General features: G+C 33.2%; 1 protein-coding gene across 1 annotated transcript; it reads right to left on the bottom strand.

The window, feature by feature from the left end:
* Positions 1-3702: 3702 nt before the first annotated feature.
* Positions 3703-8076, bottom strand: LOC135671416 (receptor-like protein EIX2). Its single transcript, XM_065179523.1, has 2 exons — positions 5342-8076; positions 3703-3880 (listed from the first exon to the last, which is right to left on the bottom strand). The coding sequence occupies exon 1, from the start codon at positions 8043-8045 to the stop codon at positions 5403-5405; it is 2643 nt and encodes an 880-aa protein (XP_065035595.1). The 5' UTR covers positions 8046-8076; the 3' UTR covers positions 3703-3880; positions 5342-5402.
* Between the last annotated feature and the right edge of the window lie 9513 nt (positions 8077-17589).

Below are 17589 nucleotides of genomic sequence, written 5' to 3'. Positions count from 1 at the left end.
AGATTGATTAATAATATAACAGGTGATTCTTACTAATTCAATCCAAAATCCGAAGATGGTAGTCGAATGTCCAATTCATGGCTTTGTCATAATGTGGAGATGATTTGAAGTGATAGAGTTAACATTTGCATCTGATATACATTGTTTTCTGCTAGGGTCTCTTAATATTTGTTTTACTAGGAAGACCTAATATAGAGTAGACGAAGGACTTGAGTCAATCTTACCACTAAATTGGAGCTGCATTGAAGGGGTTGAGACATCATCGTCTTACCACTAAATTAGAGCCGTATTGAAAGGGTTTGTTTCTTTTATAAATATTATATATATCTCTCAATTTTAAGATAAAAAGAGAGAAAGATGTGAAAAATATATATAAATACATGTATGTTACCTCTATATATATATATATATATATATATATATATATATATATATATATATATATATATATATATATATATATATATATATATATATATATATATATATATATGAGTCGTTATTAGTTGGATGTTTAATTGGCATAACGTAGAGACAACTTGGAGCTACAGAGTCAATGTTACATCTAACAAGACTTTGTTTTCTATTCAAAGTCTTTTAATATTTGTTTTGATTAGGAAGACTTGATATAAAGTAAACGGATGACTTGAGTTAATCTTACCATTAAATTAGAACAATATTAAAGGGGTTGAAATGTCATTATCTTAGGAGCCATATTGAAGAGGGGTTTATTTCTATCTTTAGATTTTAAGAGAGAGAACAAGATATGAAAAATACCTTGATTGCTCTTGAGAAAAGGATATAAATTATTTGATATTAATAGGAAAAAATATACAAAGAGAATTATGCTTGAGTAGGGATGATCCAAATCTTTAATTGATCTCACGTAATAAAAAAAATTAATTTTCTTTGGATAGATGAAAGTTATCAAATCATTTTAAATAGAAAAAATGATGATGCTAGGTTCATTAGAAAAAAACTGAACTACCAGATAATAATTCTAAAAAATTATTATCTATAATATTTTGGAGTACCAATAATAGAAATTTTTAGCCCACGCCTTTAAATATGAGGAGGAACTAATCATCAAGAGGGGAAGCACAGGATGCATTGAACTTAGAAAGTGAACAGATAATTAGCCCAAATATTGTAGAGGCTCCGTTTTGAGTTTCATCACCTCCAATTACATAGACATATCAACATATATCATGACTCTGATGGGCTAATTGATAATAGTACACTCAACAGACCCTTATAAGTCAATCTTAATCCTGCCCACTTTCGATGTGGGACTAATCAAGGGTGTTACAATCAAACCCCAATATAACCCAGATCAAATCCTAACATAGTGCATGTGAATAACTTCATTTTGGTCCTTCAACCGTGGACCAAAATACTTAAGCGGGAGTTAATGTAGTACACTCATCAGGCCCTTATAAGCTAATCATACACATTGCCCATTTCTGATGTGGGACTAATCAAGGGTGTTACAATTTTGAGTGGGGGAGATTGTAACACCCTTGATTAGTCCCACATCGGAAGTGAGCAATGACTATAATTGACTTATAAGGGTCTGATGAGTGTACTACTATCAACTTCAGCTTAAGCATTTTGGTCAGTGGTTTGGACCAAACGAAGTTGATAGGTCAGTTAGCCTATCAGGCCTGGGTCATGACATTTGGTATCAGAGCCGACCTTTTAAAGACTATACTTTCTTTCACTTAACCGGTCAAGTTAGTTTGGAATCACCCTATATCAATCGCGTAGCTGGGACACATGAGTTGGGGTCATATCTGACCACTTAGACTGAGTTGTACCTAGCCACATAAGCTGGCTGCTCATGCTTAACCACATGGTTGGGTCGTACCTTACCATATAAGTTGGGTTATACATGGCCACATGGACTGGATTGTATCTAGCCACATGAGCTGGTCCATGCCTAACCATATGGTTGGGTCGTACCTTACCGCATGGGCTAGGTCATACATGGCCATATGGATTAGATCGTACCTAGCCACATGGGTTGGGTCATGCCTGACCACATAGGCTAGAAAATCATCTCCTCAATCCTCCTATTGTTAGGCCTAGTAGAGAATGAGTAATTAATAGTCCCTTTATATAAGAGAATATGATATCTCCCCGAAAGGTAAGTAATAATTTAATTTTTATTTTTAATTTATTTTATATTTGCTTTCACACACAAAAAAAAGTAATATAATATTTATTTCTTATAGTTCATACACAAAAATGGAATGTAAACTATTTACTTCCTAAATATCAAATCACTCATTAGGAAATAAATCAATCAATAATTTAATTAATTAGTAGAATTCCTAACTTATCCATATGATTAAGGAAACCAAATCTAATCATTTCCTTAACTATAATACACAAATATAGAAGTTAATAATAAAGTAATATATCATTTATAGTAATTAATTTATGTTAAGGAAAAAATTATCGATGATTACATTTCTCCCCCACTTAATAGAAAATTGGCCCCCAAATTTGATTAAGAATAACATTAATCAATATAGTTAACTTTTGAAATACTAAGTTGGACAAAACTAAATTAGCTTGAAAAATATTTTAATTAAATGTACCACTCGAAAACTTTTTAGTCAAAAATATATATATTTTTAACATAAAATATATGACAGATTAATAAAACTTATTGAATAAATTTGGTTTTAGATTACCCAAGTATATCAAATTCTATATCTAATAAATCAATAAAATTTTTAAGTTTTTAAAATTAATTAATTGTTGACATAAAATATAAGTTGAGGTACAACTCAACAAAAGCAATTGAAATGATGAAAATTTATCCAACTATTCAACATATATTCTTTTATAATTTCGAATGATTTACATTTTATATATGTCAATTGACCAATAACTCAATAAATATTTTGATAATTTAAAAGGCCATTATATGTGTCAGTGGTCGCTTTTCTACTCGAGCCCTCTCGCTCAAATGCTAGGTCGACTCTGATACCAAATGTCACGACTCGAGTCTGATGAGCTAACTGGCCAATAACTCCATTTTGGTCCTTCAACCATGGACCAAAATACTTAAGTGGGAGTTAATGTAGTATACTCATTAGGCCCTTATAAGCTAATCATACACATTGTCCATTTCCGATGTGGGACTAATGGGATGTTACAATATATGTGATTAAGATTAAAAATTTTAAGATCATCGGCTTTGGATGACAAATCATAAACGAAATAACATTAAGCCACCTGAGTAATGAAATGGCAATCCCATGGATCAATTTCCAGAAGCAAAAGAGAGCTTCGAAAAGGCGAGCAGGGATTTAGCCTCTATGTCGATCATGAAGAACTCACCTTCTGGGCAACTTTATCCATCTATTGGCTATTGATTCATGTCCATGCTATTGGCTGCCAATTCGGTCAAACTTCTCCTGCCTATTGGAGTATACAACTCTCATTGGTTAAGGCTTAACCGCCAGAGCTGTGTTAGGTTATCATTTTTATTATTCCATAAAGCTAAAGACGATAGAAACTAAGGGTTTTTAAGGTGATGGCAGAGTTGTTGTCAACATCTCGCTCTCTTAATCATTCATCATCGCAACATATGTCATAATATTTTAACCACAGTTCCATAAGTTTTGATATGAGAATTGCAAGGCTTAAACTTGTATGCAACTTAAATCAAAATCCATGCACTTGACACAATACAAAACATATACATCCATAATGCCCAGCAGCTACATATTGAGCTCTCAAACATAAATAAGTTCACCAAAGACATCCCACTAATGGATTATTACATCACAAGTCTCAAGAGTTTGAACCATAAACAATATAATTTGTTGTCTTGATACATAACCAAATTCAATCTACTCGTAGGCATCTGAAAAATTTTAACAACAAGGATATAAGCAACCACAACTTAATAAACACCAAAACTCACATATTAGCAAAGCTTCTCATGGATGCATTTTATAAAAATATACACTTATATAAAGGGCAAACATAACTTTACATGCATTTCAAATCACAACTTTTTAGCTTAATAAGCACATAAGATAATATAATTTTTGAATACATTTGCATAACAAAACATAAGTGGATAGATTTCATTTTAATGCCAAGATTATTAATAATCAATCATGAATCAGTATAAGTATAACTAAGTCTTCATATCTAAATTCATCGATAGTCATGACTATAACAAAGGGCATATATTAAAATAAAAGTCGAAGTGCTAATGGCTATGACCATATTATATCCTTGTGACAAGGATCAAAATCATATTTAATCTCCATGGTATAGGTAATACATTTATCTCTATGTTAGACCTAGAAAAAACTAGTTTATGAACTTATGACCAATGTACAACAACAATTGATAAAGTCTAAATCAAAACCAACTAATTGAGAACAATTAACCATCATCTAAAGTAACATATTGACACCTTATTTGAAATATGTTCAACAATATAGCATTCAAAAATATAATAATTAAATATTTTAATTATTTTAAATAAATGCAATATCAAAAAGTTTATTTTCAAAAGCCAATTTAACATTTTCAAATCACATAACTTCATTATTAACACATATATATTATTAAATTGGAAAACAAGTTAGACATAATCATTCGATACTTACGTTAATCATAGATTATTATAACTGATATGGTAATCAAAACTCTTCTTCTTTTCCAAATCATTCAAATAATATAAACCAATCCAATAAACAATCATAATATTTTCTTTCTTACTATTTTTTTCTCTAAAATCACAACATACTCAATGATTTTAGAATAATTGATCTATAGCTTTATTTACTCTCTGATTGGTAGTGAATGAATAGGAATTCAAAATCATACATATATATACTCTTTTAAATTTAAAACTTACTCTCTTGATATAAAAACAACATCCTTATTAAATCTCACACCTATTTTATTTTTTTCTCCTCTTTTCTTCCCCTGCCAAAGCAACCCCTTTCTTCCTCTATTCTATCATTTTGAAAGTAATGTGTTTGCTCCTTTAAAATCAATATAGCATATTTTTAAACTATATCTTCACGGAAGACTTAAGTTGTAGTTCTCTTTTTTTTCTAATATTTCTCTGCTTTAAAACTATGAGCCAACTCTTGCATGATGTTATAATTATGCAAAAATCAAATAGAAGAAGATTGTAAACAACCACATTACATACAAATTGATTAATACTTGTCTTCAAACACCATAAATAAAGCAACCCATCTTTTCTTATATCAACTACACAAATTCTTTTTTCATTAATCATAGCTAGCATCTACAAATCTAAAATACCATATAAATAAAAAGTAGAGTGATAACATACCTTCTCCCCCATCTACGGTAAAGTCTTGGATTATCCACATTAGAAATTTTAGGATTAAAGTCTAAGTAACCGTCAAAAAGATTAAATGCCATTGTACCCAGAACCGATCATACATATCATCAATCATATGGAAATAAACATGCCTCCATATGTCTTTGAGGAAGAGAATACCATAAAAGGTCCAAAATCCCATCACATATCCTAGTATCATGCTGATATAGAACCATAGCCACTCGTGATTCTCCTTCTTGTACTCTTGCAAAATATTTTGAGTTGTTTTATTGTTAAAACAATTTTTCAAAATTGGTGGTCCACATAAGTCAGCATTGCCCATATAGATGGATGGATCAATAAAGGTTTGGAGTTGATGACCAGATGGTATCATTCCCGAAAGATTATTATATGATAAATTCAAGTAGCTCAAGAAATATAAAACCGATAAGCTCTCAGGAATGCTACCAAAAAGGTCATTTATCGATAGATCAAGGGATTCTAATGATATCATTCCTCCTATCTCCCAAGGAATTTTTCCTTGTAAATGATTTCTTGACAAATTTAAGTTTTTGAGTCCTGCAAGGTCTCCAACTCCTTTTGGTATCTCTCCGGTTAGATGATTGTTTGAAAGATCTAAACTTTTCATTAGTTGCATGCTGCAATGTAAATAATAAAGATCTTGTCCCTTCGTAAAGACATCTAATTCATTATAACAAAAATCATTATATTGTGATGTCGATCTCATGGTACTTAAATTACCAATGTTGTGAGGTATTGATCCAGAGAAGTTGTTATTGGCAAGATCCAATATTTGAAGCTGTTCAAATCGAGCAAGTTGCCAAGGAATAACTCCAGAAAACATATTTGAACGTAGACGAAGTACTAGCAGTTGTTGTAGATTTTCTCCCATCCATAGCATTATACTTCCGACAAGATTATTTTGAGCCAGATCAAGAAACAGTAACTTTGTACAATTTTTCAATGACAAAGGAACCTCACCCGAAAAACTATTATTTTTCAGTTGCAATAGCCGAAGCTCACTTAAAAAACCGATCGTGTGTGGTATTTCACCCGAGAAGTGATTGTTGTCCAAATTCAAGATATAAAGATTTTGTAATGATTTTCCCAGACAATAAGGGATCTCACCAAGTAATTTGTTGCTCGAAAGGTCAAGGTTTCCGAGATATGTCCATTGACAGATTGTTGAAGATAAGCCACCATCAAGCATGTTATCTGAGAGTGATACTAATTGAACATGGGGCCATATCGGCAATTGCCCTGTAAAGGAATTATTGAAGAGGTATAGAATATCAAGTGTAGACGGTAGCATCGTTGGCAATGGACCTTCAAATCTGTTGGATTCCAAATGTAATCTTTCCAACTTGGTGAACTTTAAAGAAGATGGCAGCTTCCCTCCTATTTGGTTGTTGGAAAGGTCTAAATATGTGATGGTAGAAGATGAAATATTCCCAAACCAAGCGGGCATTGTCCCTGCAATTTTACAGTTTGCCAAATGTAATTCTTCGATCTGTGTTTGAAACTGCAACCATTCTGGAAATTGAGGTCCCAACTGACAATTGGTTAAATATACTAATCTGAGTTGGAAAGGGGGGACCCAACTCTGCCGAATTGATATGGTGATGGGGTTGTCATGCAAGTCCAACACTTGCAATCTCGTAAGATTCTCAAAATGAACTTCTGAAATGACACCTCCAAGAGAATTTCCACTGAGATTCAATTCAGTGAGATTAGAGAACTTACCAATGGAGGAAGGCGTGGAACCGTTGAATAAATTAGATCGGAGATCCAAAATGATGAGATTCGTCATTTGCTCCAGCCAACCGCTCAAATTTCCTGTCAAGTGGTTGTCCGACATATATAATTCTTTCAGTCTATGGAGATCAACCATGGATCTCGGTAATCCTATATCAAGAAAAGTAAGAGAGCCCAAGTCTCCAATTGCATCAGGAATAACGCCATGGAACCCAGAATGCTGAAGATCAAGATGGGTAAGACTACTAATATTCCCCAACCATTTGGGTAAGGTGGAGTTGAAATTATTATAGGAGAGATCAAGGACGGTAAGAGAGGAGGTGAAGTTGACGTGGACAACAGTTGCTGGGATGGTATCGAGACCAACGGAAGACATACTTAACACTTGGAGGGAAGGCAGCATGTTCACCGATGAGAACCAATCTGGGGCACCGGTTAGGTTCAACCCGCTCAAGTCCAGGTGCTTCAAGGACGTGAGATGGGAGAGCCAGTCGAGGTTGTCAACAGGTATTCCTCCCATGAAATATGTAGAAGATAGATTGAGGTATCTCAGTTTCTTGAAGGAGTCGATGAATTCCGGTATGCGGATCCCGCTGAAATCATTGAAGCTAAGATCCAAGTGCTCCAGATGTGATAAAGCAAGCAATGACGAGTTCATCCTCTCACCGCGTAATGCCCAATCATATGTATTGGTGTTTCGAAGGTCCAGCATGACGACGTGGCCAATGGTGGCACCACAGATGACCCCCTCCCATGCGCAGCAGTCTTGGCCTACCCAAGAAGATAGCCGGTTATGGGTGTCGTGGATGCCGGCTTTGAAGTCCAACAGTGCCTCCCTCTCCATGCTGAAACACCCACTTGTCACCGTGGCCCGGTGGAGGAGGAGGGCCAAGAGGGACAACAACAGTGATGATAAGAAGCGTAAAGGGAAACCCATGGCGCGCAGTTTGATCTCCCTCCCTACCTACCTACTCCTGTTCGCCACAATCAGAAGAACAGGGCGAAGGTGGAGGTGCATGCTACGCTATGCCAAATCACAAATTTGTAAGCCAACTGATGCACACAATTTCTTCCATTCCATGATGCTCTAACTTTCTCCGCTCCATTACATCATGCATGGAATTAATTGTACCGACTCGCTCTCTAAAGAAGACTTCGACTGAGAGCACACAAGTCACCTTCACCATCGGAGACTTCATATGTGACGAAAGGGGTAAGAGTTCGGAAGGACGGAACCAGTGGTTATGATGCAGAGCATCATGTGGATCATGAACGTGAAGCCAAGTATGCATAGAATTGATCGAGACGACACCACTTTGACTCAGAAACAGTTGACTGACTGAAATAACAATAGTGCAAAATAGTCAGTATTTCTTTTTTTATTTTTAAATTTCTTAATTAGAATTAAATTTCTTCGGTACCTAATTTACTTGGAAAAGTAGACTCTTTGGAGTTTCATTTCTAAATAGAAAATAATTTCCATTGGAGATGATATACCAAATATATTTGGATTGACTCGTGAGATAGTTTTATTCCGTTATTAATTCTCTTGATTGCTCTTTTGAAATATATAAATTGATACCCATTATCCATGATATATAAATTGGGCATAGCTTACTCGCTTGCTATGTGTGGTTGAAATAATAAATTAAACTTTATGATTAGATAGAATTTTGGAAACTGAAAGCATCGGTCTCAATCAGTGGGATAAGCGCTGTTTGACAAACGTGGGGTCGTCTTCTTTAAATTTGATTGTGCATTCCATGGATTCTTTTTCTACACGTCGCTGGCCAAGAAGACTTTGACTTGCGGTAAATTAGAATTTAGATTAGAGATCTAAATAAAAAAACTAATTTTTAATCAATTAGAATTTATTTCGGTACATATACCATAAATCTAAGATCTCGATAAGAGAGATACACATAGGAAAACATTTGGGTGTTCTTAAATTTCTCTTAGTAGATTTAAAAAGGATTAAGAAAAAAATTCTTTCGGAAATAGACATTGTTGCCTTTGAATCCGATCCATATATTAGGTAATCAAATTTTGATTTAACAAAGAACAATAATCGTAAAACAAATCAAGGTTGTGTTGGGCAACAAACTTGCTTGAACATGCATATGTAAGAGCAACAAATCAAAATAGTTGAGTCTATGTTGAAACTTTAGGAATAAATAATATATATGCACTTGGCCTAATAAGATATGAGTCCAACATATGAAAATTGAATAATCAAAAGATGTAGATACTATGTGACCTGATAAGGAAGAATAATCAACTGGCTTATCAATCCACATCTTCACAGGCATCTTTAGGTTAATCGCTATTAAGAGAGATTGATTAATAACATAATAAGTGACTCTTACTATTTCAACCTAAAATTGAATAATTAAAAGATGTTAGTCGGATATCCAATTCATGACTTTAGGATAATGTGGAGATGATTTGGAGTAACAGAGTCAACATTTATGTCTGACATATTTTATTTTCTGTTGGAGTCTCTTAATATTTATTTTACTACGAAGACCTAATATAGAGTAGACGGATGACTTGGATCAGTCTTACCACTAAATTGGAGCAACATTGAAAGGGTTGGGATGTCACCATCTTACCACTAAATTAGAGCCGTATTGAAGTGGTTTGTTTCTTTTATAAATATCATATATATCTCTCGATTTTAAGATATATATATATATATATATATGTGAAGAATATATATACATACACTACTAAGATTATATATACATATAGAGAGAGAGAGAGAGAGAGAGAGAGAGAGGAGTTGTTGTTAGTTAGATGTCAAATTCATGGCCTTGGCATAATGTAGAGATGACTTGAAATGATGGAGTCAACGTTACATCTAACATGACTTTGTTTTCTACTCAGAATTTATTAATATTTGTTTTGACTAGAAAAATCAGATATAGAGTGTTCAGATGACTTAGGTTAATCTTACTATTAAATTAGAACAATATTAAAAGGATTGAAATATCATTATCTTAGGATATTGAAGAGGTTTATTTCTTTTATATATATTCTGAATATGTATCTTTAGATTTAAGAGAGAGAACAAGATGTGAAGAATACTTTGATTTAAGAATACTTTGATTTCTACATAGAAAGATATAAATTATTTGATGTTAACAAGAGAAGATATAGAAAGAGAATTATGCTTGAGTGGGGATGATCCAAATCTTTAATTGATTTTATATAATGAAAATTTTAATTTTCTCCGGATAGATAAAAGTTATCAAATCATTTTAAAAAGAAAAAACTATGATGACATGTATATTAGAAAAAAGTTAAACTACTAGATAATAATTCTATAATATTATTATCTATAATATTTTGAAATACCAGTAATAGAAAATTTTAACTCCTCACTTTAGATTTCCTGATAATTCAAGGAGAAGGAACTAATCATCAAGAGGGGAAGCACAAAAATTTGTTCGTCAGGATGCATTGCACTTAGAAAGTGAACAGATGCCAACAAAAACACATGTTAAAGGGTTTTAATTTTATAATTATTCCAAATATTGCAGAGACTCCTTTTTGAGTTCCATCACCTTCAATTACACACGGCATAAGAAAAAAACAAAAATCAACATATGTGATTAAGATTAAAAATTTTAAGATCATTGGCTTTGGATGACAAATCATAAAAGAAACAACATTAAGCCACCAAGTAATGAAATGGCAATCCCATGGATCAATTTCCAGAAGCAAAAGAGAGAGCTTCAAAAAGGAGAGCAGGGATTTAGCCTATATGTCAATCATGAAGGATCAATCATGAAAGAGTCTGTGTATACATCTATTGGGCAATTGTATCCATCTATTGGCTATCTATTCGTGTCCATGCGCTGCAATTCGGTCAAACTTCTGCTACTATGATAGATCTGTTTTGGAGTATACAACTCTCATTGGTTAAGGCTTAACCGATAGAATGTATGACATGAAATATAATAAATGTAATGTATGACATGAAATATTTTTTTTTAAGTTATAAAAAATTTTAAGTGAAAGATATAATATTTTATCTTGTCCTACTTGTGATAATCTTATATATTTTTTCTATGGAAAATACTGTTGAACTAGACTACTCTTCCTTTGGACTTCAAAGCCGGCATCGACGATGCCTATAACCAGCTATCTTCTTGGTGGGTAGGCCGAGACTGTTGCGTCGTTTGCGACACCACCACTGGCCACGTCGTCAAGCTGGACCTCCGGAACACAAATACAAATGATTGGGCATTACGCGATGAGAGGATGAACTCATCATTACTTGCTTTATCTCATCTGAAGCACTTGGATCTTAGCTCCAATGATTTCAGAGGAATCCGGATCCCGGGATCCATTGGCTCCTTCAAGAAACTGAGATGGGGAACCTTTCAAGCCTCTACGTTCTTAATCTAAGAGCTGCTTTATGTTTTTGCACCCCTTGTTGACAACCTCGATTGTTTCTCTCATCTTACCTCCTCGAAGCTCCTGGACTTGAGCTGGTTAGATCTAACCAATGCCCCAAATTGGTTCTTATCAGTGAACATGTTTCCTTCCCTCCAAGTGTCAAGTATGTCTTCCATTGGTCTCAATAGCATCCCGGCTTCCATTGTCCGCATCAACTTTACCTCCTCTTTTACCATCATTGATCTCTCCTTTAATAATTTCAACTCTACAATGGTCGGAGAATATTAGTAGTCTTACCCATCTTGATATTTTTAATTCCAGGTTCCATGACATTATTCTTGCTGCAATTAGAGACTTAAGACTCATTTTTCTTGATCTAGGAGGCAATCGACTCGAGGGTATTGTACCGAGATCCATTGTTGATCTCCATACACTGAAAAGAATTACATATGCCGAGGAACCAATTGACAAGAAATTTGAGCATTTGGCTCGATCAAATGTGAAATCTTATCATTTTGGATCTCAGATTTAATTTATTCAATAGTTCTATACTTTTATCCATTAATAAGTTGTCTAATCTCACTGAATTGGACAGTGTTAGATCCCCCTTTTCAACTCAGACTCTTATTCTAACCAAATGTCAGTTGGGGCCCCAATTTCCAAAATGGTTGCAGTTCCAAACACAGATGCAAGAGTTGTCCTTGAAAGATTGTAAAATTGCAGGGATAATGCCCACTTGATATTGGAATATTTCATCTACTATCATCACATTCATAGACCTTTCCAGCAACCAAATAGGAGGCAAGCTACCATCTTCTTTGAAGTTCACCAACTTGGAAAGATTTTATTTGGATTCCAACATATTTGAAGGTCCATTGCCTACAATGCTACCGTCTAAACTTGATACTCTATATCTCTCCAATCATTCCTTTACAGGGCAATTGCATATATTTCCCCATGTTATATTAGTGTCAATCGTAGATAACATGCTTGATGGTAGCAAGCATATCTTCATCAATCTGCCATGGATATATCCACAATACCTTGACCTTTTGAATAACAAATTATTTGGTGAGATCATTTATTGCCCGGGGAGTTATTATAACATCTTTATTTCTTGAATTTGGACAATAACTACTTGTCGAGTGAAATTCCACACACGATTAGGTTTTTAAGTAGGCTTTCAGTTGAAAAATAACTGTTTTTCGAGTGAGCTTCCTTTGTCATTGCAAAAGTGTACCGGCTTATTCATTCGAAAATCTATGACAACTAGTAGTGCTTCAAATATGTTTTATGGAGTTATCTCCCGGCAACTTGCTCGATTTAAAAGCCTTCAAATATTGGATCTTGCGAATAACAACTTATCTGGATCAATACCTCACAATATTGGTAATTTAAGTACCATGAGATTGACATCACAATATTATGAATTTTATTATTATAAATTTGATGTCTTTATGAAGGGACAAGATATTTATTATTCAAAATGCAACATAAATCTTGTGAAAAGTTTGAATCTGTCTAACCAAAAAGATCTCAAAAGGAATTGGAGACCTGGAAGGACTCAAGAACCAAAATTTGTCAAGAAATTATTTATAAGTAAAAATCCCTAAAATTTGGTGGATAGGAGCAATGGAATCACTAGAATCTCTTGATCTATCGATAAATGATCTTTTTGGTAGCATTCCTGAGAGCTTATCAGCTTTATCTTCCTTGGGCTACTTGAATTTGTTATATAATAATCTTTCGGGAATGATACCGTCTAATCATCAACTCCAAACCTTTATTGATTTATTCATTTATATGAGCAATGCTAACTTATGTAGACCATCAATTCCCAGAAGTTATTCTAATAATAAAACAACATAGAATGATATACAAGAGTATAAGAAGGGGATTTTCGGGTGGTTATGGTTCTATATCAGCATGTGATAGTGTCATGAGTACCGTTAACTGATGAGTCGGCCCGGTTAGTCCACTACTAAAGGTGCAAGCTCATCCAGGTGCCTCTTCCTAGCTGACGTGGGAGACTTGGTGAGATGAGACCACATAAGTTGTCCGGTCGGAAGCCATTCTATTGGTGAGGATCCGGTTCAATATGGCTGGGTGGGTGGATTGGGATCATTCTAGTTGTAAGGTTCCTCCCTAGGGGCTAAGTTGTCCAGGTGTCTTCAGGCGGCTGGTGATCTTGCTTAACAGGCCAATGCTGGGGTTGCCCGGTTCAGCTCCTTCGATGCTTAAGTTAATGAAAGGGAGAAGACATTAGTGTAAGATGTATGACTAAGTTAGTATGTAGAGAGCCTCTTCTCAACTTGAGCTGATGGGTTCATTTTTATACTTGATCCTTGGGTTTTCTTATTGGCTGATCGAGGATAAGATTAGGTTAATCGTCTAATCATTCTAGTATATGATCTTGATTAGGTAGAGCGGTTATTGTCAATTATTGATGTGGGGCATATCGGGATGTACTACGGTTCCATTTTGGGGCCGATGACTTGGAGCTCTACTTAGAGGTCAACTTTTATGGCAGATTAGCTGGCATGAGATAAAAGCATACCTATCTATATGGTACTAAAATTTGTGATAAGATTTTAGACATTTTATGGATACAATGGTAATTAATTATTCGATGATTGTTTGGAGGTTACTCCTAAAGCTCTTACTGTGAATGAACCAAGGCTTTACGATAGCTAGGGAGAAGGAATGCCTTCACTTTACTTTTTATTTATATGGTATTTTGGATTTGTTGATGCTGGCTCTGATCAATGAAAAAAATAATTTGTGTTGTTGATCTAAGAAAGGATGAGCTTCTATATTTATGGTGTTTGAAGATAGGCATGATCAATTTCTATATAATGTGGTTGTTTATAGTCTTCTTATATTTGAGACTTGTATAATCATAACATCATGCAAGAGTTGGCTTATGGTTTTAAAGCAAAGAAATATTAGATATAATATTTATATGTAATATGGTTGCATAACTCATTCAGATGTGACAAGAACTAACGACAACAAATATAAGAATTTTAAAACAATCACATAAGGCTCAATTGAGAGAGAAATTTTAGATGAGAACAAATATAAGAATTTTAAAACAATCATATAAGGCTCAATTGAGAGAAATTTTAGATGAGATCAAGTTCAAACCGGTAGAAACAAGAATAGGTAAATTTGAAAATAAATTTGTTTGGACAGAATCTGTGAAATATATTTCATAATTTATTTGAATAATCAATTATACTCTATTTTACTCAAAAAAGATATTATTTGAAAGATATATGAGTTTATTTTAAGATGAAGTAAGTTTTGTATAAATTAGAGTTGTCTACGAAGAGTTACAACCAATTTAGTATAGAGAGATAAACAAAATTTATCTATCTTGCAAAATCCAAATGATAGAAAAAATAAACATTTTGGTACGCATTTGCTTTCTAAACCTTTCAAGTAAGGTACTGAAAGAAAAATATAAGAGTCTAGTTTCCAAAAAATTAAGTTTTGCCCAAATCAGAATTCTATAGAAAATCTTATAGTTAAAACAAAGTAGATAGTTTAGAATTCTTAAAAGTTTCAAATTAGTAAATTTGTAGCTCAAATTAGGTTGATATCATTAGTAAAGACAAAACTCTACAAAGTACTCATAATAAAGAAGAAATCAAGGATAAAAATTACTGTAGGATGGGATAGAACATTTGTCAATGAAAAATTTGCTACCAAGGGTGATGAATTGGTTCAAAACCTCAACCAAAGCAACACCTCTCCTTTTTCTCCTTCATTTTTTCTTCCCTTCTCTTCTATAGTCTATAATGGGTTGTAGTAAGGTTCTCATTTGATAAGTTTTCTTTTATTTTTTCTCCTTGTATCTCTTTGGTTTAGCTAATTGAAAGATGACAAAGTGACAAGCGTGCATTAAGAAAGCATAGGTGTCATAAATGGAACAAGTATAAGTGATATTATCCTTAGGTTAGATAGTGACACGTGTTCTCCATATTTTTTTTAACTTAATATGAATCCTTTCACAAATCACATTTAAATTCTAGAATTCACAATTAGGTCCCTAACCTAGCAATAAACCTCCAATAGAGAATCATTTAATGTAAGAAATTATTAAATAATTCTTATATTAAAATAATAATAAAAACTATGAACATCATAAATAATTTAAAAATAAAGGATATTACATATAATGAAAGAGACTATATGAGCAATGAGTTTGATCTTTTCTGTAGACAAAAAGGTATTGAGAGGTAATTTATATATTGTACAATCATCAATAGAATAGTGTGACAGAACAAATGAATAAGGCTCTTTTGGCGAGAACAATTCAAGCAAAAGAAGTAAGAATCGCTTGTTACACTATTAATCAATCTCTCTCAATAGCGATTAGGCTATAGACACCTATGGAGATGTGGATTGGTGAGCCAATTGATTATTCTTCCTTATCAGGTCACATATTTATTGCTCATGTTTCAACATAGAGTCAACTGGTGCTCTTATACATGTATGCTCAAGCTAGTAGTTGCCCAACACAATCTTGATATGTTTTACTATTATCGCTCTTTGTTAAATCAGAATTTGATTACTTGATATATGGCTTGAATTCAAAGTCAACCAATGTCGACTTTCAAGATCGTCTCATGCTAAGATATCAAAAAACAAGAAATTTAGATTGAAACTTTGCAAAAACTACACTAGGGTGAACATGCAAGTCCCCTTTAATACTAAAGTCAGAAAAGAGTTTAGAAAATTTAGTAAATTAGTTTAAATCAGAAGTGAAGAAAGGAGAGTCAGTTGAAAATGCATATGCGAGACCTTTTATATTGCTATAGAGGTTGAGGTTGCAATAAATATCGAGACGATTATGCATGTCGTGCGATAGTCGTGAGATCGATAACATATAAAAATGAGGGTGTGTACATATGTATGGTTTTGTGTATACTTAAGATAGTTTAATTTTCATATTAATTTTTATATTGTTAGATTAAAAATTAATTTTAAAATTATATAAAATTTTAAAATATTTTAAAATTGATTATGTGATCCGACCAATTGATTCATTAATCCAACTTCTGACCCAATGACTTAAAGGTTCAAATCATTTTATTATTATTATTGTCTTGGTTCCATCTTGCTAACTAGGTGATGGTGCATGTCCTACATGGACTCATGGGTTCTTCCGGTGGAAACATACATGAGTTTATCTTTCGATTTAAATCATGTATGCTCATCCAAAATGAATAAGCTTATATTTTTTATAATAATTATTATTAATTTTGCTTTTGTCCTCGAGAAGAAGGAACTTTGATGACCCTGACGTGTCCATTCAGGCTGAAACGACTTGTACTTGTAAAGTCTTTACAAGTCTAATGAGAGGAAGAGGACGCAACCAATGTAGCCAATTTTAAAGCGAAAGTGTATGTTGTTCTGATTGATCTTTCAATGACTCTATGTCTTTGTTGAAAGTCCAAATTTTTACTACGTACATTCTTGTAGACTCGGCATGAGAAAATAACTTATATACTCTTTTACATAAGTTTGAAAAAAAATTTCGTCTTTCTGAATATCACTCATCGAGACCCGTAACAAATCCTAATTCCTTAAGAATTAATTTTTTATTTACATCTCTAATATAAATCTTAATTTTAATTCATAAAATTTTGAATCGAATTAGAATTCCTCCAGTAATTTGAATCTAATTAAAAGTAAATAAATTTATGAATCATAATATTTTTGTAGTGTAGAATGGGTCGGTAAGTCAAAGTTTATAACTAAAGAAACACATCAACTAATTCAAGGAGGAGAAACTAACAATGAACTGAGAAAGTGAATAGATACCAACAATTAAGGCTCCTTTTTTTTTTTTTTTTTTTTTTTTGAGTTCCATCACTTTCAATTACATAGACCTGTTAAATCCAAATCTATGCATGCACTTGACACAATACAAAATAGATACATCCATAATGTCCACATATAATAGCAACGACATATTGAGCTCTCAAACACAAATTAGTTCACTAAAGACATCTCATTAATGGATTGTTAAACCATAAACGATTTAAATTGTTGCCTCAATACATAAC

Source organism: Musa acuminata, unplaced genomic scaffold (assembly GCF_036884655.1).
Source record: "Musa acuminata AAA Group cultivar baxijiao unplaced genomic scaffold, Cavendish_Baxijiao_AAA HiC_scaffold_1139, whole genome shotgun sequence".
NCBI lineage: Eukaryota > Viridiplantae > Streptophyta > Magnoliopsida > Zingiberales > Musaceae > Musa > Musa acuminata.
The sequence above is the reverse complement of the archived record's forward strand: the minus strand, read 5'-3'. Positions and strand labels throughout refer to the sequence as shown.

What these genes read in the sequence shown, in the direction of transcription:
- LOC135671416 (XM_065179523.1), bottom strand. Translation starts at nt 8,045, where the DNA reads ATGGGTTTCCCTTTACGCTTCTTATCATCACTGTTGTTGTCCCTCTTG.